The 22,027-nt window shown below is 38.5% G+C and overlaps 2 protein-coding genes and 1 long non-coding RNA gene across 4 annotated transcripts; 1 reads left to right on the top strand and 2 right to left on the bottom strand.

Moving 5' to 3' along the window:
- Positions 1-3,910: 3,910 nt before the first annotated feature.
- On the bottom strand, positions 3,911-7,533 carry LOC129408944 (uncharacterized). Of its 2 annotated transcripts, none has more exons than XR_008632190.1 (4): positions 7,464-7,533; positions 6,051-7,022; positions 5,315-5,973; positions 3,911-4,498 (listed from the first exon to the last, which is right to left on the bottom strand). It is a non-coding gene; the product is annotated as an uncharacterized LOC129408944 (long non-coding RNA). The 2 variants fall into 2 exon arrangements; XR_008632189.1 differs by having other exon boundaries at positions 6,051-6,259; positions 6,916-7,529.
- Positions 7,534-10,184: 2,651 nt separating this feature from the next.
- Positions 10,185-14,210, bottom strand: cfap210 (cilia and flagella associated protein 210). Its single transcript, XM_055151678.1, has 9 exons — positions 14,111-14,210; positions 13,517-13,725; positions 13,266-13,439; positions 12,982-13,187; positions 11,965-12,121; positions 11,749-11,888; positions 11,199-11,391; positions 10,627-10,791; positions 10,185-10,541 (listed from the first exon to the last, which is right to left on the bottom strand). Exons 1-9 carry the CDS (start codon positions 14,151-14,153, stop codon positions 10,197-10,199), a joined length of 1,632 nt encoding a protein of 543 aa, XP_055007653.1. The 5' UTR covers positions 14,154-14,210; the 3' UTR covers positions 10,185-10,196.
- A 2,459-nt stretch (positions 14,211-16,669) lies between these two features.
- On the top strand, positions 16,670-21,275 carry phgdh (phosphoglycerate dehydrogenase). The gene is made up of 12 exons (XM_020931910.2): positions 16,670-16,943; positions 17,544-17,695; positions 17,769-17,834; positions 17,901-17,955; positions 18,152-18,250; positions 18,320-18,452; positions 18,819-18,967; positions 19,045-19,197; positions 19,281-19,419; positions 20,019-20,143; positions 20,215-20,434; positions 20,891-21,275. The coding sequence occupies exons 1-12, from the start codon at positions 16,806-16,808 to the stop codon at positions 21,043-21,045; spliced, it is 1,584 nt and encodes a 527-aa protein (XP_020787569.1). The 5' UTR covers positions 16,670-16,805; the 3' UTR covers positions 21,046-21,275.
- Positions 21,276-22,027: the final 752 nt, after the last annotated feature.

Genomic DNA, 22,027 nt, shown 5'->3' on the forward strand with positions numbered 1-22,027 from the left:
GTCAGTCTTCGTTCCTACTCTCACCTATGGTCATGAGCTCTGGGTAATGACCGAAAGGACGAGATCGCGGATACAAGCGCTCGAAATGAGTTTCCTCCGCAGGGTGGCTGGGCGCTCCCTTAGAGATAGGGTGAGGAGCTCAGTCACACGGGAGGAGCTCGGAGTAGAGCCGCTGCTCCTCCACGTCGAGAGGAGCCAGTTGAGGTGGCTCGGGCATCTGTTTCGGATGCCTCCTGGGCGCCTCCCTCGGGAGGGAGTCCCACCGGGAGGAGGCCCCGGGGAAGACCCAGGACACGCTGGAGGGACTATGTCTCTCGGCTGGCATGGGAACGCCTCGGGGTTCCCCCGGAGGAGCTGGAGGACGTGTCTGGGGTGAAGGAAGTCTGGGAGTCCCTGCTGCTGCCCCTGCGACCCGGCCCCGGATAAGCGGACGAAAATGGATGGATGGATGGCCTGCTCAAAGTATATGCCTGACCTAATTCATGAATGTCTTGCATCTCCTCAATAATATTCTGAATGGTCGAAGCAGGAAGCAGAAACCTTCCCTGCAATTTCAAGTAAACAAACTGACATTTCTGAGATAAAGATCACTAAAATGTTCTAATATGTCCCCTTCCTCTGTGCCAGTCTCTGTAACTACTTCATTCATTTGAGAGCAAAATTCAGTTGACTCAGTAGAAGCGGCTACAACTAATGATGGTGCAAAGTCTCTATACATGTCACTAATGCTGCTGTCGGTAAGATCTTGATGTTTCCGTGAAATGTGAGATGTAAATGAAGACTTAATATTGAAAAAACTTGTGCATCCAGTAACTGGACAACATACCTCACGTCCTTCAGCAATATGTTCCTTCTGGTGTGCCAACAGGTTCTTGATCTCTTGGCAATGGTGTTCACACAAGGCAACTGGGCACCTGTAAGTACTAACAACAGCACCAACATTAACCATTTCGGGTATGTTATGTCTGCGATAAAAATGTGCTTTAAATGCTCCATATCTGAAAAATGTCTTACTACAACCAGAGCCATAACACTTAAACAAACAATGTGGTTCATTCCTATGAAGTTTGCAATGAAGAACATAACCTCTCAGTGTTTTCACTGACTTTCCACAGAAGTTACACCACAACATTTCAAGCTAAATTTACTGTTACTAAGGCTAAAACACAAATCTGATTGATTGAATGCACTGTGATGCGGTAACTGTGCCAGTTGTATTAAACTTTAACTTAATTTACACAAATTAATTTACACTTAAATTTTGGAGAAAAGGAGACACAGGCACTTTCTCAGATTGCCTCTAAAAGTGCATGTGGGAAGACCTAAGTTTGAAAAATAACTTGAGCTATCAGCCAATCAGCCACCTGATAGGTTCAAAACCGTGGGAACGTGACTATGTCTTCCTGGGAGGGCAGGAAAGTAAAAAAATCGCATACTGGCCGTATTATTACCATATTTTACACAGGGGTTACAACTCATGTGACTCAATTATATAAATCATGCATGAACAATAAAACAATTTTAAATTTACATTGATTGCAGTGGAGTAATTATTTGGAGAGACAAATGCACATTTTACAACTTTTACATAAATAAAATAGCGTAAATAAACACTATTAATATGTCTTCACACATATCAGGCACTGGCTTCTTGTAACAGAACAGCACCGTGAGAACAGCACCGTGAGAACCGCACCGTGAGAACCGCTCCGTGAGAACAGCACCGTGAGAACCGCTCCGTGAGAACCGCACCGTGAGAACCGCACCGTGAGATAGCTGCTCATTTTGGCCGCATTCAGTACAATATTTTAAGCTAACTTGAAAATTTTACAGTACAAATAAAATGTACAAATCTCAAAATTAGCACACCACAATACATCCACTGCATGTGAAAATGCTGTGTTATCAACATGTGCTTTTGTATTTATGCTAAAAGTACGTTGTTTTTGTGAAATATATTCTTTTCAACCCAGACAGAACTCACCCTCTGCCGTCTTCAATGGTCTACTGAGAGGGGAAGTAGAACTACCAAAATAAAACACGGGAGCAGCTCGCACCTCTGGTTTTCTCAATAAAATATCAAAATTATTAAATTCACATATAAATTATAAACCTAAAATACAACCAGGAAATAATAAAAATAAATGCATTTTTAACTAGAATAAGAGGCACGGTGGACAGGTGGGGCTTTCTTGTGTCTAATATAATTCCACACGATAAGCAGCCTAATATTAACCTGGAAAAATTGAAACAACAGATAAAGGAATAGTGAAGAGGAATACTATATATACTGATAAAATGCAATCAGATGTTACCTTCCAAACAACGAGCTGTCTGTTCTCTTCACAAATTCGAAGTGCGAGTGTCTTTGAGATCATCTCTCAAAGCATGTTCCTGTTCACCATGTTGATTCTATCTTTTCCTTTTCCAAGTCGAAATAGAACATCCTTGGTCGAAAATCTTCCAAACGATTGTCCTGTTTAATATGTCTCCTTGATGATGATGAACCACAGTGGCCTGTGGTCTGTTTTGCACCATACACTGTCTGTGGAAGCCTTTATGGTTATTTAATGGTCATTTTGTGATGCACTGATGTTATATAATGGTAAAAAGTAAGTTTCTAGTCCATTTCATGAATTAATATGAGTTAGCACAGAGGGTAAAAGGCTATTACTATGGCAATTTCTCACAATTATCTACCACAAATTCCACATTTTACAACAGTAAAAAAAAAAAAAAAAAGCTATAGGCAGTTTCTTGATTTATGGTAATTTAATGTTTATTCAACAGTAATATACTATTTTGCCTTTTATCAGTCTATTACTGTTGGCATTTCACAGTTTTCCACCACAATTTCCACGTTACAAATGTAAAAAATTAAGTTTTGGTCTGTTTTTTGTTTTAAAGTAATTTAATGTGTATACTGTGTATAATACAGTAATATACTATTTTTAATTTTACAGTCTGATACTGTTGCAATTTCACAGTTTTTCACCCAGTATTTCACATGCTAAAACAGTTAAAAATACAGTTTTTGGCAGTTTCTTGATTTAAGGTAATTTAATGTTTAAACTACAGTAATAAACAATTTTACATTTTATGGTTTATTACTGTTGCCATTTCACAGTTATTCTCTGTAATTTTCACAGACATTTTTTACAGTGTAGCTTCAAAATTCACTCCATGAACATCATGGGTTTCATGAGCACTGTGAAAACTACAGAGCAAACAGAATACAAAATATAACTTTAGTGTCACAATTCTTTCATAAATAAAATACAGTATAAATTTTAGAACCCGCAGTACCTCATTTCGCCTTCCAAGGGCGCTAACTGAACGTCTTAGGACAACCATCATCTCCGCTAGCACACCTGACATGGGCTTCACCAGGACAACGGCTGTGTCCCAATTCAAAGGGCTGCAGCCTCCGAAGGCTGTGAAGGCTGGGTCCTTCGTCGGCCGCGAAGGCTGCAGCCCTTGAACTGGCCTCCGCGGACCGCCAGGGGGTTGCGGAAATGGGACAGGTCTAGACCTCGGAGCCGCTCCCCTGTCGCCTAGCAACCGAGGGACGCTGCTAGCGCTAATGCTAACACGCTCCGCGCAGATTACGCACACGGATCAGTAAAAAGAATACGCACAGGTCATCAAACTGTCGGATTTTGTGACCAAATTATTTTAATAATTCGCATCCAAATCTTATGGCCAAAACCGAAAATATGTTTGTATGTTTAACTTTTGCAAAACAAAACGGCTATATTTAAGGGATACATTTTAAATAGACTAAATTATCTTAAAATAAAAAAAAACTGTAATGAGATATGCATTACTAAATATTATCATTATTAAGGATTTTTATATTGACCAGGGATTACATTTATACAGTCAGTTTGTAAAGAAAGAAAGACATCTCTCCTGAGAAAAGATGATTTATTAAACAATCCAAGGAACTTCTGGAAATACTTTATCATAATATGAAGTAAAATATTAAACCCATTACACACACTCTGCATTAACAAGTTAGTACAAACAGCTGTATGTCAGTAAATCTCATTGTGTTCCCTTTTTGCTGAACCATGTGACAATCAAAAATGAACAAATTATCTTTTAGCCAGATATGATCATGTGGAATACCACAGCTTATCTGCAGTACAATAGTACATTCTTATAGTACATGTAATTAGTTACTATCAAAAGAGACACCAAATAAATGGCACATTTCACCATAAATCAAATGTCAGTACAGACTGAAAAACATTCAGAAAAACTTATGAGCAGATGTTTTCATTTCTGTCTGTTCAGATCATATGAGACTCTGGACATGGACATTGGAGACATGGACATTGGAGACATGGACAGTGGAGACATGGACAGTGGAGACATGGACAGTGGAGACATGGACAGTGGAGACATGGACAGTGGACTTGGACCACTCAGTCTGATGTATCTCTCGTCTTCTTGCGTCTGATTGATTCAAAGTTCTGTCCTGTAGAGTGAAAACCTGTAATGACACACACATTAAGAAAACTACAAAACTATTAGAGTAAAATAAGTTTGACAGAGCATGCAGGCCCAAAGAACACCTGGACTCCCTCCGCACTATTTACATTTATTATTATTTATCTATACTGGAGGCTGCAGATGAGAAAAGAAAATTCGTAATGTAAAACAGATTTCTCATTGTTATAACATTAGATGTGACAGACCGAACAGACACAGTCAGGTCGTATCTACACCAGTGTCTGCACAAATCTGTTAAATGAGCCTCATGTCCATCATAAATCTGACCTGTCCAGGCAGGATTATTTACTCTTCACTTTACAAACATGCACGGATTGTTAAAAGCAGATAATGTATTCCCTGAATGAAATGCACACGTTGGAGGCTTATATTATGTGATTTACAAGTAAATATGAGCTTTGATAGAGTCAGACTGAGTCTTTTTTCAGTTGAATGTATGAAATAATGCGTGTTTTCATCTTAACTCCGAGCTACACTGACCAACTGTTTACATGTTTACACTGTCCGTGAAAGCGTGGAGTTTTCTCCTCGTAGCTTCTTTAAATCACTCTGTGGGCTTCTTTTCCCCTAACAGTAAAAACATGATGAGTGTTTGATGGAAATGTGTCCAAATATGAAAGTTTGAGCGGACTTTTCATCGCATTAGCTGCACATTACTAGGCAAACTTTAGCTCAAAACTCCGCGGTTCACGCAGTTAAAAACAAACTTATTTGACAGTTTTGTGGGAATTATGGTCGTATTTTACGTTTACAGTTGTGTTAGTAATGATTTCCTAAAGTTAAAAGTGTTACTCACATGTTTTTCTCCGCTCTCGGGACCGGCTTTTTGCTCCGTGTTTTCGAACATCTGACTGCCGCCGCGCGGTGCATGCTGGGATACTGAAGGCTGCGAAGGATACTCGGATGTGTCTTCCGTTCGCAGCCCCATCTCCATGGAAACGAGGCCGGTTTTAGGGCTGCATTTGAAGGCTGCATGACATAAAAATGAAATGGGACAGGCCTTCTTTCACCGGAAGTGACGTATGCGGCCTTAAAACCAGCCTTCGGAGGCTGCAGCCCTCGAATTGGGACACAGCCAACATCTCTCCGTCGATGTAAGAGGACATTTAATCACGGAGAGGACTGGGAGAGCGCAGCGGTAAGTCTCTACAGCTACGCACACCGGAAAACGTGGTGTGCCTTCAAAATAAAGGTGTATCCTATGACGGCAGGCCAAATGCTTTCCAAAATAAAACATAAACAAAACTAAAGCAACAAGATCACATTGGTTAACGTTAAATTACATTTGCAGACAAATTAAACAAACGAATAATTAAGTATATTTTGTCTGCCATTTACAGCCTCCTTTCTCTTCTGCTCCTTGTAGTTGATTTCTTCTATGTCAAGTTCCTTTCTTTTCTCCTCCTCAATCTGCTGCCGAATTGCCTTTGCCTCCAGGTTCTTCTGCCTTTGCCCCTTTAGTAAACATAAATGACAGCACCATTTAAATTAAGATTAAATGATCTGATATAAACTGTGTTTGAAATACTCACTGCTATAGTGTTGGACCAAAGCTTGACCACCTCTTTTGAGTGAAGATGCATGGCTTCTCTTCTCTTTGCCTCTTGTATTCTGCGCTCTTGTTCTCTGTCAACATTTTTTGACAGAGTTTGTATCCTCATTAATTCAGATTTGGGTAAGACTGTGACTTGACGTAGATCTGGTAACGGGATCATTGTGCTGTCTCTCTCATCTGAAGACACTGGTGAAAAATAAAATGGCTTTTGGACATGGCATGTGGACAGATAAGTGAGTACTAATTTAATTTAATGTTAATTCGATGTGTTAAGTTGTGCATGTGCAGAGAAAGTGTCTTCTGTATTTTAACAAAAACACTTTCTTTCACATCATTTGACAGTAGAAATAAGTTTTTTTCTGAACATGTAATAGTCCAACCATAATTGAGTCGCCGACAGCTAACGTTAGCTAACAGACTACTTATTATCAGGAGCAAGCGACGTTACTTTATTAAACTTTCTCGGGCATCCACATTTTCTTCAACTATTGCAGTGGATCGCATTTTAATGTTAAGATATAAATCAAATAAAACCAAATTCAAATACCCGGGTATTTCTATTACTATTGTCTTGTAATCACTGTTTTCTTCATGATTCATTGAAAACATTTTTGAAGTGCACTATGCAACTTGAGGGATTATGTATCGTTGACTATACTCCAATCTTTACAGAACAGTGTGATTTTCCTGTTGGTATGAATGGTATGTTGTCAATATACTTGGATTCAACATGTAAAAGTTTTGAAAAGTTTAAAACATATTTTTTTTATTATTATAATTTTTTGTTTTTTTATTTAAGTATCATGTGTTTTGGGTTCGCAACCCTTTATAAATGGTCACACCTGCTGTTGATTCAATTAGCCCTGAAGAAGACCAAGTAGTCGAAACGCGTTGGCGTGACTTTGAATAAATTCACCGCAAATCAGAGTGCCTCTGCCATCTTCTTTTTCTATAAAACCAAATTCTGTTTAAGGTTATGTTAACAAACATGACCTTTTGTATCAGATCTTTTTCGACCCTCACATTCCCGCATCATTGTGTGAAGAAAAACATATAACAAGAAGAAAAGAGACAATAAATATTGTATGTCAAACTCTAGTTGCCCACAACACTGAATAAAGACCGCATTTGTTGTGTGGTAACTTTAGGGTGACCATATTTCCGTTTGTAAAAACCCGGACACCTTGGGGATTACTACCCGTATGAACGGGTAGTAATTACACACGTGTGAGTCAGGACTAAACCAGGACTAATCATGGATTTAAGAGAGAAAACGCGATCGGGTAGTTGCCGCGTTTACCTCCGTGAGGTGCGGAGCGAAAATATTTGAAATGAGATAAAATTATACACCAAACTGTATAGAACAATACATAACACAATACTCATTTACGCAGGAACGTGAACATTAGCAGGAGAAAGACGAACGTGTGCCTTTCTCCTTGGCGCTTCCTCTGCGTACTGGCTACCTGCGCTGCAGTGCGCATGCGAAGGAGAGGCAGTAATGACGTCCTCTTAAAGGGACGGCAGCATTACAGCAGGGAAATTTGAACAGGAAATATGGTCACCCTATTTAAAGTGATAGCATGTAACTTTCTGGGGGTGGAAAGTCACAAACATGACTTCATGAAAATAGAAAATCAAAACATTCTCTGTGGAGATATGTTTTATGGCATACTGCAATATGTAATATTATAGCCAAAGGAACAATACAGTTGTGCTCATAAGTTTATTTGTGTCAACTTGTGTACATGTTATCAGGCCAAAATCTCAAGGATATGTAAACTTTTGATCAGGGTCATTGATGTAGTTTCTGCTGTGATATGATTATGATTTTAAAAGAGTAAACACAGTTATTTGATAATAAATGGCTTCACCCAAGCATTAACCATGAGTGAAAGAAAAGTTTTTGTGTTTTCCTTCATATTTTCTGAAAAATGACTAAGAAATGATAAATTCTGCCAGGGTATGTAAACCTATGTGCACAACTGCATTTCCTTGAAAACAAGCAGGAGGAGGCTCTCCAGAGGACTCAAAGAAAGATAAACACTCAGAATCTGACCATGGAAAAGACAAAAGCAAACATGAATCTAGTAAAAAGCATAAAGAGGATTTTAAAGGAACAAATGGGGAAAGAAATAGGTCCAAATCACGTAGCAAGGACAAAAAAGATGGCCACAGATCTAGCAGCAGTAATAGAAATAAGGACAGTTGTGCCAAATCCAGAGACAAAGACGACAGGCGGGATAAGGAGAGAGACAGAGGCAGGAATCGCAGCCGAAGTCGAGACCGTCGCCGTGATAGTGAAAGGGAAACTAAGAGGAGAGAGTCATCCAGAAGCAGAGATCATCGAGGGAGAAGCTCAGACAGGACTAAGACCAGAGACGCCCACAGGAGCAGGCACTCGCGAAGCAAGAGTAACAAAAGAGAGACCAGTAAAGACCGCTCTACGCATAGGAAGGATAAAGAACAAGAATCTGGCAACCGCAAAAGAAGACATAGCGATAGGGATAAAAGAAGGAGCCGAAACAGTCGTGATAGAAAATCCAAAGAAAAAAGGAGTCCAGAAAGACAAAGGCCAGACAGTAATAAAGGCAAAGATCGAAATAACAGTAGAAGACATAGACATAGTTCTAGCTCAAGTTCCGACAGTGACTAAGAGGGACTCATTTAAAAACAAAATTACTTTTTTATACTGGCATTTCCCATCTTCACTACACCGTTAACGAGGTCAGGTTGCAGCTCTATTTCGACCAGACATGTACTTTTTGGTTTAAAGTAGACATCTTGATGAAACGTGGTTAACGTCATTCATACTGACCAAAACAAAAGAATGAACTCTCATAATGACAGTCAAGCGTGTGTTTTTTCAAGGGTTTAACATGCCCTTAAATGTACTGCTTTCATTGTCTTAGGATTTAATTTGACGGTTTTCAGTTTTTATTTGGGTTACATTGAATTTTGGGTATAAACAAAAACCCAACAGTTGAGCTTTTTAAATTATTTCTACTGTGTGCTTTTATCATTTAAATCCTGTTGGATTTGGAGGGAGGGGGTGCCTGTATTTTTGTCATATGTCATATAACAGAAATATTTTGATGCATGGTCGGTGTATTTTTTTTTATGATTTGGTAACATGTCACCCCTCCACTTTTTGTACATCCATGGCCTTTTACTGTAATCCCATTTGTAATTAAGACAATTCTGGGTTTACTTGTGGAATTATTTGACAATTTGTACAAGTAGTTTTGTTCAAGAATATTGGACATTGCCTTTCTGGCTCTAAAGAAGGAATAAAAAAAATACATTCTCTGCTTTTAAACAACTGACGCCTTGGTTCTAACCATTTATTCTAACAGATGCCCGTTCTCACCACACAAACCTTGTATTAATCATTTAAAATGGTCTTTGAGAAAAAACTGCAAATTGTGAGGAAGCTTCATATGTGCTATTATCTTTTTTTAAAGGCCCCCACCTAAATGTACAGTCTTAATATCACCGCCTCCTGGAGTTCTCTGAGGGCAAACTGAATCTTTGACTAGAAATGAGAAGAAAATCCAGTCTAACCAGATCACCAAGAATTTTCTTTAAACTGCATTTCGTGATTTCTGCTTGTTATTTCTGTGATTTCTGCAAAATTGACTCTTGTGAGCTTTTTGTCATGTTATAATGTTGTTACCTCATCAAAAAGATAGTGTTTTGTTTCATTCACACATGTTTGAGTAACCCTTTATTAAGTCTGTCTTCATCTCCAAAGCTCAAAATGCTCAGTGTGATGTCAAGAAGCGGTAATTTTGAAGAGAACAGCTCCTTTTACCTGTAGTTCAGTAGAGACTGGTTATTACAGGGCTGAAATCCAAATCTAGTGAAGGTTTATGGAGTATAAAAACACAATGGAGCACTTTCTGTATTACCACATGACATCATAAGGTGGAACAGAGTGTTTTCTGTTTGAGAGAAGAACTCAGCCTAAATATGCAGGTTTGTGTGTTAAACATGGATGAAATTAATACACAAATTTAGGTATGTTTTTGATGAGGAACCAACATTATAACATAGATTTTAAAATTGCATAGTATAAGCTGTTTAAGGACTGCACACTTTTATTGCCAACACATTTTATTGATCACCAAGTAAACCCAAGTCTCTTTTTTGTCTGCTCAACATCATTCAGTGATTTAATACTCTGAGTAGTACCGGAGACATAGTTGGGCATTTGTGCACCACTGCTGTCTTGAACCACATAGCTGGGTCTAACTCCATTAAAAGCAGGTCCAGATCCTCCTCCTATCCCCTCCCTTGCTGCCTTATAAAGTGGCACCACATTAAGTTTAGCCTCCCCCGCTGTATTGATAACATCCTTTGCATACAACTGAAATTTGAACTCTTCCTCTGCCCGTATTTGAGCATTCATAGCTTCAAACCTCTCTGTGTCTTGTATTTGCTGCTGTTGCTTTGAGTGTTTTTCAGCCTGTGTTAAAAGTATAAAGACAATTCAGTATAAATATGACACATCGATATAATCTGAATCAAAAACGATACATATATAAACATACCATTTGTGTTCTGCGAAAATCTTGTAAACTTTGCAGATCCTCTTTCCTCTTCTGAGCCTTGAGCTGCTGTCGCTCTGCGTATATTTTGTCCGCCTCCTTTTTAGACTGAAGCATTTCTTCGTTTTTCTGTTTCATCTCCTCTTTCATCCTCTCTTTTTCTTGCCTCTAACAAACAAATTAAAAGTGCATTATGTAACGTTTCTGGTGGCGAGCCCGTCAAATGCTTTTCTCCATGGAAATGTTATGGCTTTCTCTGGAATGTTTCACAGTATGACATTAAACCTTTTTATCTTCATGGAGACCAAACCAGATCAAGTTACAGGTCAGATCTGTTGAGAGGCAACCCTGCTCACAGTCAGAATGCCTGTTTTTCTAGGTATTTTTTGAGCAATAAAACCACCTGTAATTGAATAAATATAAAGTAGAGCTGTTTAATGTCATACTGTGGAACATTCCAGGCAGAGCAGTGACATATCCATAGAAACAAGCAGGAGACGGACCCCCAACCAAAAAGTTACACTGTGCTTTAAGCCACAGGTGTAAGTAGCAGGTAAATGTTTTTGACTTTTTACCAGCGCTTCTCTGTGCTCCGCTATGGACTCCATCATGGCCACTTTCCTCTCATCTTCCTCCAGCTTCAGTTGTGCTTCTCGAGTCTCCCTTTCAGCTACAGCTCGTGCAATTTTCAGCTCTTCGTTTTCAGCTTTCTCTTGCTGGGTGGCTACGAGTTTTTCCAAGATCCTATCTCGTTTTAACTGGGTCTCTCTAAAACAGTTGATTTTAAAAATTTTAATATACTATTTACAGGTTAGTTGCGGAAAATCATTCTTTTAAAAAAAAAATCTTGACAGGACAATAAAACAAAAGAGAGTAATAAAGTAAGCTAGAAAGCCAGAATATTATTTCACTCAAGCTCCTGTAGGTAAGTTCGAATATCTTCTCTCCAATAATGGTAAATAATGCTTATTCATATGCATACTTAACAATAAAGAAGTGGTCTAAAAGATACAAATACAAAGAAGCATTTTTTAGACCTAAGTAACTGAGACTTTAGTTAATATTTAATAGTATCTTCGTGTTTAAAATGTCAGTATTGAACGGTGGCTTCAAAATTGATCTTACCTTATTATTTCCTTCTCTTTGTCTCTTCTTAACTTGGTCATTTTTTCTTTTGCTGAGAGGTACAGCTTCCTTTGTTCCTCCTCCATTTGCTGTTTTTGGTCGTTCATAACTTTCTCCAGCTGTCTGTTGGTCAGCTGTTCCTGTAAAGAAATGTGTAAGCTGCTTTTTTCCTAGGTAACAGTTAAAGGGGGATGATAAAATTGGCCATGACACTACCTGGTGGACCTGCATGAGCTGCATCCTCTCCTCTATTTGTTGTTCTTCTGCTCTCTTCTGTTCCCAAAGATGGAGCTCATGAAGTTGTTGTATTTCGTCCCCTTCCTGTTTCTTTAGTTGCTTCTTCTCTTCTCTCTCCAACTCTTTTTTTCTCATTCTGAAAAGGGCACCATGAACATACAGTGGTGGAAGAAGTACTCAATTTTGTAACTTAAGTAAAAGTGCAGCTACTGGAGCAAAGTATACAGTAAAAAAATCTACTTAAAGGTGCATTGTGTGGTAAATTGCTTTGCCTGGAGTCTTTCATACTATGGTATTAAGCCTTTCTCTCTTCATGAAACCCAAACCAGACCAAGTTATAGGTCAGATCTGTGGAGAGGCAACCCCACTTACAGTCAGAATGCCTGTTTATCTAGCTATTTTTGAGCAATAAAACCACTTGTAATTGAACTAATGTAAGGCAGCGCTGTTTAATGTCATACTGTGGAACATTCTAAGCAGAGCAATGACATATCCATAGAAACAAGCAGGTGACGGACTCCCAACCAAAAAGTTACACAGTGCATATTTAAGTAAATATATTAAAGTACTTGTTTAAAAAATATATTCAAAGTAAAGTATTTTTCAAATGTAATGATTTTGATAAAGATTTGTGCTTAATTTTGTTCAACCGAAACAAATGAATTCATATTTTTCCTGGCTGCTGTTATTTGTATATTTTGTACAAAGTACAAATGTTTTAAAAAATAAACTTCTCAGCCTTTTCAGCAGGTCTCAATCTATAATAAAAAATACTTTTACTTTTCAGTCCAGTTAAAAGTACAGATACCTGCTCTCAAATGTAGTAAAGTAAAAATAAAAAATATCCACTTTAACATGTACATAATTAAAGTACAGTTACCTAAAATGTATACTTAAGTGCAGTACTTTACTACTTTAATTTCATTACGTTACACCACGGAACATAAATGAATCTTCCCCAATTTAAACATCCTGTGTGTGGAGTGAGGCACCTACTGATTCTTGAGTTCCTCTACAACAGTCAGAGTCTGCTCTTTCTTTTGACGTGCTTTCTCCTCTTCTCGTCTCTGAGCTTCGTCAGCCCTGGCCCTGGCTGCTTCCAACATGGTTTTGTCCACATCTTTGCTGGCATTCTTGATCTGTTGTTTTAATTGAATCTGTGCTTCTCTTTCTTTAAGCACATGTGAAAGCAAGTATGCACCCTACAGGAGAGAGAGTATAAGTGACAATATGACAAACCAATATTACACATTAAAAATATATAGTGAAAATGTCCACACATGTAGGACTTTGACTCGGTTTGTTTGGTAAAATAGCTGAGTCTTGGCTTTTTCTATAGCCTCCTTTCTCTTCTGCTCCTTGTAGTTGGCTTCTTCTATGTCAAGTTCCTTTCTTTTCTCCTCCTCAATCTGCTGCCGAATTGCCTTTGCCTCCAGGTTCTTCTGCCTTTGCCCCTTTAGTAAACATAAATGACAGCACCATTTAAATTAAGATTAAATGATCTGATATAAACTGTGTTTGAAATACTCACTGCTATAGTGTTGGACCAAAGCTTGACCACCTCTTTTGAGTGAAGATGCATGGCTTCTCTTCTCTTTACCTCTTGTATTCTGCGCTCTTGTTCTCTGTCAACATTTTTTGACAGAGTTTGTATCCTCATTAATTCAGATTTGGGTAAGACTGTGACTTGACGTAGATCTGGTAACGGGATCATTGTGCTGTCTCTCTCATCTGAAGACACTGGTGAAAAAAATAAAATGGCTTTTGGACATGGCATGTGGACAGATAAGAGAGTACTAATTTAATTTAATGTTAATTCGATGTGTTAAGTTGTGCATGTGCAGAGAAAGTGTCTTCTGTATTTTAACAAAAACACTTTCTTTCACATCATTTGACAGTAGAAATAAGTTTTTTTCTGAACATGTAATAGTCCAACCATAATTGAGTCGCCGACAGCTAACGTTAGCTAACAGACTACTTATTATCAGGAGCAAGCGACGTTACTTTATTAAACTTTCTCGGGCATCCACATTTTCTTCAACTATTGCAGTGGATCGCATTTTAATGTTAAGATATAAATCAAATAGAACCAAATTCTGTTTAAGGTTATGTTAACAAACATTACCTTTTGTATCAGATCTTTTTCGACCCTCACATTCCCGCATCATTGTGTGAAGAAAAACATATAACAAGAAGAAAAGAGACAATAAATATTGTAAGTGAAACTCTAGTTGCCCACAACACTGAATAAAGACCGCATTTGTTGTGTGGTAACTTAGCAACCGATTCTGAGTAACTAGGGACACTAGAGAGCACGTTGCCATGGTAATTTACAGTGACATCCATCCTGTTCAAGCAGCCATGTTCTGACTGTATGGTCCACAGTATACAGTAGAAAGGTGCAGGATTGCAACTTCTTAAATAAATTGATAAATAACTTTAAATGAATAATGTTCGTTAGAATTACTAAAGTGATAGCATGTAACTTTCTGGGGGTGGAAAGTCACAAATATGACTTCATGAAAATAGAAAATCATACTTAAAACTATACTTTCAACATTCTCTGTGGAGATATGTTTTATGGCATACTGCAGTATGTAATATTATAGCCAAAGGAACAACACAGTTGTGCTCATAAGTTTATTTGTGTCAACTTGTGTACATGTTATCAAGCCAAAATCTCAAGGATATGTAAACTTTTGATCAGGGTCATTGATGTAGTTCCTGCTGTGATATGATTATGATTTAAAATGAGTAAACACAGTTATTTGATAATAAATGGCTTCACCCAAGCACTAACCATGAGTGAAAGAAAAGTTTTTGTGTTATCCTTCATATTTTCTGAAAAATGACTAAGAAATGATAAATTCTGCCAGGGTATGTAAACCTATGTGCACAACTGCATTTCCTTGAAAACAAGCAGGAGGAGGCTCTCCTCCAGACCAAATAAGAGTCAGGTTTGTGGAGATTTAAGCCAGCTCAGAGCAAGGATGCACGTTTTCTGCTTTTCAGTTCAATAAAGGCATGCTTTTATTTCCGTCTACTTTTTGGAAAAAAAAAAAAGTTATATACTGTGGTGAAGACTTTTTGGAGTTTCAAAGAATTACTATGCATTTAAACTAATTAAAAAATATCTATCCAGTCCAGGGTCTGCATTGTTTCACAGGAGGGAGGTGGGACCACGTCTTGTATGAAACAAGTCAATGGCCCATAATTTCTTCACTGTGTATTTATACACATACCTGATACAGCTTGCATAACCTTATATTACTGACCCGAATCAGTTTTAACCAAGTCTACATGTATTTTATTCCGCTCAACACAACATCTATTAATTCTACATTATTCCAAAGCCTTCTCTAAAGTAGAGAATCAGGGTGTTTTTGCAAGAAAAGTCTTTATGACATTTATGTTTTGATGAAAAGCACCTTGCCCAGGGTTAAAGTCAAACCCAATCAAGTCAAAAATCAATTTTATCAAGCCATGGGTTAGCCAAATCATGGGTTAGTCAAGTCTGGCTTAAGTCCAACTGTGTGGACTTTAAACTCCACACATTGTTAAGTATAACCTTTCCATGGGGTTCAGATAGTAATTCACTGAACACACAGATTAGATAGATAGATAAATAAATAGATAAATACAATAATAATACAGCAGTAATTCAATTTACAAAGATTTGTTGGATAGCCGTATAGGTTGTGGAACAAAGGACTTCCAGAGTCTGTCCATGGAGCAGGACAGGGACAACAACCTGTCCCCAAATGTGCTGTCCTGTCTGGTGAAGGTGCTGTGCAGGGGGTGCTGGGGGTAATCCAGGACGAACAGGAGCTTGTTCAGTGCCTTCTCCTCAGCCACAGATGTGAATAAGTCAAGCTCTGCACCCACTACAGATCCAGCCTTCCTTACCAGCACTGAATCTCACTGGTAGAACATCAGCGGGAGCTTCTAGTTGATGTTAAAGAACTTCGGCCTTCCTAGAAAGTACAGCCTGTAATGTCCCTTTCTGTAGAGCAGTTGTTGTATGTAGAGAGTAAATTATGTAATATTTTTTAAAAATTGTTTATCTTTATTCAGATTAACTGCCTTTTGGAGAGTCCCAATGTAATGCCTCAAATGTCTTTCTTACTTTTTCTGTGTCACAGGTTCTTTGCAGATTAGTCTGAGTTGAAAAAGTTGTGAGTAAAATATTTGCAGACGACAGCCTGTCATGTGCACTTTATTGAGTCAGGTGATCCCCATTTTCACAAATGAAGCCCAACAGTTGTCTGTAGAGATCTCGGTCAACTGCAACAAGTTAAGAAAAGAAATAATTTAGCCTATATTGTTGCTACTGCCGTCTTCTTAAGCTCCTGCTATTTAATTAGAGTATATGTATTATGAGGCTAGGATTTTGATTGTAATGTTGATTTGTTTGCTAATTTCTATGCGTTTTCTAAAATGAGAATAACCATAGAGAAGTCATGAATTAGAATGACCATAGATGATTATTCTAAATAAGAATCATAATTGCTTTCACTGGCTGCAGTACTTTAAAGTAAACCTGCTACGGGGGATATATTTCAGTGTTCATGCGACAGTTTATTGGTAAATTGCCGAATGAATGTAGGCTACGCACCATGCGCATTGTGGACGGCAGGTCCACGTCATATGGCGCGTGGGAGGCGGGCACATTTAGTGAGGGGCAGGGTTTTGTCACTCAGGCCATTCAAAAGCAGCCGAGGGAAAGCTGAGCTGTTGTCTGTGTGCATCACTGCTCATTAGCCGTGCATCTCACCGATTTACTCAGCATCAACGCTACCATCGTCAAAGCAAAGGCTAAAATGGCTTCTTTTTGCATCAAGTCGGTGCTCATCAGTGAGAGCGTGGACCCTCGCTGCAGGATCATCCTGGAGGAAAATGGCATCCATGTGACGGAGAAACAAAACATGAAAAAAGAGGAGTTGATAGCTGAGATAAAGGTACGACTACTATGTGATTACATAATTGCACTTGTTTTCAGGTTTTTTTATTTATCCATAGCTTGGCTCAGAGATTGCATAACATCGTCATGCTGCCTGGTTCAGATGTTAACGATGAAACATTTTAATGTATACGTGCAATGCGTATTTTTGTGGTTCACCATTTGTCATGGAGGACCCATGCCTTTTGCCTGTACGCCGTCCACCGTCCACGCTTTGCTGTGCCGGTACCGGCCGGCTGAGCTGAGTGGAGGTGAGAAAGTTCGCTGTAGTTGGCACCGCCCCCATGGGTAGCTGATGCAACTCATCCCTGATTTTGCTTCCATGATCTCCTCCACCACAACACACACACAAGATGCATACAAATACTTGTTTAAATGTAACATGGAACAATTAACTCTAAACATGCTTGGCTTTTTATGGAATACAATTTCTAATGTGAAATCCATTTGTTTTGATATTAGTTCATGTCAACCTTCATTCGTCCAGGACAGGAGTGTCTAGCTTTGAAACCTTCCTATCATGTTTTTTTTTTTTTTAGTTTTTGCTAATTGTTAATTTTGTCAAAACATCAAACAGCAACTTGTGTTATCATTTTAGGATTATGATGGCCTTGTGGTTCGATCTGCAACAAAGGTGACAGGTGATGTTATCGATGCTGCCAGTAATCTAAAAATCATTGGAAGGGCTGGAACTGGAGTCGATAATGTAGATGTCGATGCTGCTACAAAAAAGGGCATTATTGTTATGAAGTAAGTGATCACTTTGCCATATGAACTGTGGTGGGAAACTACAGGACTTACATTTTGACACATTTTTTTTCAGCACACCAAGTGGCAACACCATCAGTGCGGCAGAGCTCACATGTGCCCTCATTATGAGTCTCTCAAGGTATATTTCTGATTAAACCTGCAGTGAAAGGAATGCGCAAAGACTCATGGTTCCTGCTTTTTTCAGGCATGTCCCTCAAGCTGCGATGTCTATGAAAGCTGGAAACTGGGATCGCAAAAAGGTGAGTAGAAAATACTTGCTGCCCCATTTTAGAGACTGTGTTTTTAGAGGGCAGTGGGTACACAAAGCAGTTACCAATGCATGAACGATTCCTTTGTCCAGTGAATCATCAGTGCTCTAATGTGGCACATAACATTCTATAGTTTTATAATTTGGCTTCTTTAACATAGTGCGTTACATTTCTTTTTTATTTGCAGTTTATGGGTGCTGAGTTGTATGGAAAGGTGCTTGGAATTGTAGGACTCGGGAGAATAGGAAAGGAAGTGGCCTCAAGAATGCAGTCATTTGGCATGAAGGTAAGCTGTAGTTACCCACACAAGAAGAATGCTCACTTGACTTTAAGCTCAAACTCAAACGCCTTTTAGACAATCGGCTATGACCCAATCACCCCTCCGGAGGTTACTGCCAGCTGGGGGGTGGAGCAGATGTCTTTGGAGCAGTTATGGCCCCAGTGTGACTACATCACTGTGCACACACCGCTTATGCCCTCAACTGTTGGTACGTGATTTTCTTTTTGTGTGTGTTTTTGTTTTTTATTGAGCATTCAGTTAGATGATTAAACCCATTACAATAATATTTTTACACCCAAACTTCAGAACAAACAAACCCTGTTGCACCATTAAAAAAAAAAAATAATATATATATATATATATATATATATATATATATATATATATACACACACAAATAATTATTCACTGAAGTAATGGTATTATTACTCCTTTTGAAATCAGATTTTTTTTTTTTTTTTTTTTTTTTTTTTTTTTTTTTTTTTTATGGCCGTAACCATTATTACAAACTTTTTAAAATCATGCCATTTGAAAGTAATTTTGTCTGAACACTCAACTTTTTTTTTTTTGGAAGGCCTCCTCAATGACAAAACCTTTGCCAAATGTAAGAAAGGGGTGAAAGTTATTAACTGTGCCCGTGGTGGCATCATTGATGAAGCAGCACTACTCAGAGCTTTGGAGTCTGGACAGTGTGGAGGAGCAGGGCTTGATGTCTTTGTTGAGGTCCGTATACTCCTTTTGTTTGTACATAGACCCTTATTTACACAAAAAATTAACTTGAACATAATGTAATCTCACAGGAACCACCAAAGGACCGTGCACTTGTGAATCATCCAAATGTAATTGGCTGTCCACACCTTGGAGCCAGTACTAAAGAAGCACAGGCACGATGTGGGCAAGACATAGCATTACAGATTGTGGACATGGTTAACGGCAAGAATCTGATTGGAGCTGTAAGTTCTACTCAAAGCAAGGATTCAACTCACAAAAAATAAAAAGTGAAGCATAAAAATAAATCTGCATTTTCATCCTGTAGGTAAATGCCCAGGTTTTGGCCAGCACTTTCTCCCAAGAATCTCAGGACCTGATTAAATTCGGGGAAGCTATCGGATCAGTGCTGCAAGCTTGTACTACTTCGAGGAAACCATACAGTAACCTCCAGATAACGACTCAAGGTAGGTCAACTTGAATTACTTGTTTGATTAAACTCTGTCACCTTTTTTATAGTGGGAAGTGCAACAGCAGGTGAAATGTGAGCACTAGCTCCATCTTGTGGTTGTTTTATGGAACACTACCTCTACGGTACAGAAATCTTGACTGTGTTTCAATTCTTTCCTCGCTTCCTTCTCCTTGAATCTTCAATTTTTCAGCTGACAATGTGTTGTATTAAGTGGTGTCTCAAAGAAAACCACAGAAAGAGATGACAATGAAGGAGGAGCAGATATCAAATAAATAATCACACTTTACTGGTCTCAGTGAGGACTTTATATTTCTCCTCCTTGCTGTGTCTCCTTTGTGCGTGGGACTTCCTCACCCATTTCTTGCAGAATCAAGGAGAAGAATCAAGGAAAAGGAAGAGAGGAAAGAGAAATGGGACACAGGCCTTGTCCCTAAACCCGTTTCATAGGAGCTTAGCTTTTTCTGAACTATGAACTTTAAACTTATAGTGGGAAAATAAGAAAACAGACAACTTTTTAATGAGTATATTGAGAGGTATATGGTATATCAAAAATGCTCTATACTATAACTAGTTCTGTTTGTGTTCTGTGTTAAGGTGACTGTATGAAGTCATGCTCTGGTTATATGGCTTCTGCTGTACTAGTGGGATTGCTTGGAAATGAATCCAACGGTATTAACCTTATAAATGTTCTGAACCTTGCTAAGGATTCTGGAATGCAGGTATATCAGTGAAATCAACTGGGTGTGATTTCCTTGTGTTTGCTTAATTTATTAAGTGTACCTGATTCTAGGTGGCCCAAACTCACGTCACATCAAACGGTGTTCCTGGATCTTGTGAAGTGGAGGTCTTGGCTGATGGTTGCAACTTTAAAGCCGCTGGGTCTGTTCAAAGTGGTGTTCCTGTCCTGTTGAAATTGAGTGACAGTGTCTTTAGACAGCCTGTGTCTCTCACTGGGAATCTGCTGTTCTTCAAGTCCTCAGCCAGTCCTCAACTTCTATCGTCAGTGGCCGGTAAGAAAATTGTCATGGTTAGTAAAAATTATGCAAAACATACAAATGTAACATGGCAAGGAGGCTAATGAATAGGATGTTGTCCAACGCTTCCTGCCACTAGATGGAGGCATTTTTGTCTTGATGCAATATTTACTGTGATATGAAAAGACTTTATAGTGCATATAAAGGTATTACGGAATATTAGGAGACTCACATTTTAATATACAAAGTCCTCTACCACTCTACATTTTACAGTGAGTAATCCATTCCTTTCATGTCCTCTGGGCATACGGGCTATGTCTCTGGGACAAAAATAAATATCCATTAGGGCATGGGGGTTTCATTCATTCTTTTGTATTGTTTTTCCTCACTCTAAATGGATGAAATGTGGTGTTTGTTTTTAGCCAACAAAAGCTTTATAGTAGTGTTCACTAAAGCCTTTTACATTGTCTCCTTTTGCCTTTGTTTTTGCAGGAGTGCTCATCACAGAAGGAGTGCAGATTGAGTCCTTCAGTGCTCCTGTGAACCACTTGGGGGAGCAGTGGTATTGTGTGGGGGTGTCAAATCTGCTCAAAGATCTTAATGTTTTGAAACCTTTAGTTACAGATGCAGCTCAAGTCACCCTTTAGATCAGGATGGTTGCACCCCCTTACTTTCTGGAATCGCCTATAATGTTGTTTTCGGGGAAACTAATCTATTGAATTCATGTTAATTTTAGCAGTGGACCACTTGCTGTTTATACAGTGCTTATTTGTGAAGTTCCAGCACTCAGATGTTTACATTTGGGCAATGCAATTAAATGTTAATGTCTCATACAATAGTTTTTTAAGCAGAAATAAACTAATATGAAACTATTTTACCTCATGTGTTTATGACTCTATTACTTGTGTGATATCCAGTTGTAGGAATACTGAATCATTTTTCACTTCAGTGGTTAATATTGTGCTACATTAATTTGGACTGTGAGGAAGTTGGCCCAATGTGGTCAAAGTTGGAGGCAGACTTTCAACAAATTTATTAAAAGATGACTTTGGTTGCTAATGTAAATAACTTGATTAGTTGTTTAAACTGTATTTTCTAAACAGAAAATAACTTGAAACAATGTCACATGGACACAGGATAACTTTACTCTTAACAGGTTTTACTTTTATCTAATCTTAGTCTACTAAACCATCATTTATTTAATAGTGATAAGTTATACATTTTCCTGGGCATACTTGCCCACCAAATTGTAATATCGGTGATAGTTTATGATTGCGCACAATGCTGGTAATCCTCCTTGTTAGGATTAGGTAAAGCCTTGACCACACCACACTGGAAATGGGTAGAAAACACCATAGCAACGACGTGAATGGGATTGAAAACATGAATAGAGAACAGTAGCCGCTTGTTGTGCCTTTTAAAGAAGTCCTCATTTGTTTAAGATTTGTATTCTCGTAGTGATGCCGGGTCAATCACTACGACTCTGTGCCCTACTGCTCCAGACATTTGATATATGAAGCTTACGTTCAGATTATGTCCTGGGAAAGAAAATGGACTGGGTGAATCCTCTCAATGGTCGCTTGGTTTTATCAAGGATCTGTGAAGCAGAAGAGCAGAGGAAGAAGGGGA

This window comes from Boleophthalmus pectinirostris, unplaced genomic scaffold (genome assembly GCF_026225935.1).
Source record: "Boleophthalmus pectinirostris isolate CB_2022bp ecotype Guang Dong unplaced genomic scaffold, ASM2622593v1 HiC_scaffold_1, whole genome shotgun sequence".
Lineage (NCBI taxonomy): Eukaryota > Metazoa > Chordata > Actinopteri > Gobiiformes > Gobiidae > Boleophthalmus > Boleophthalmus pectinirostris.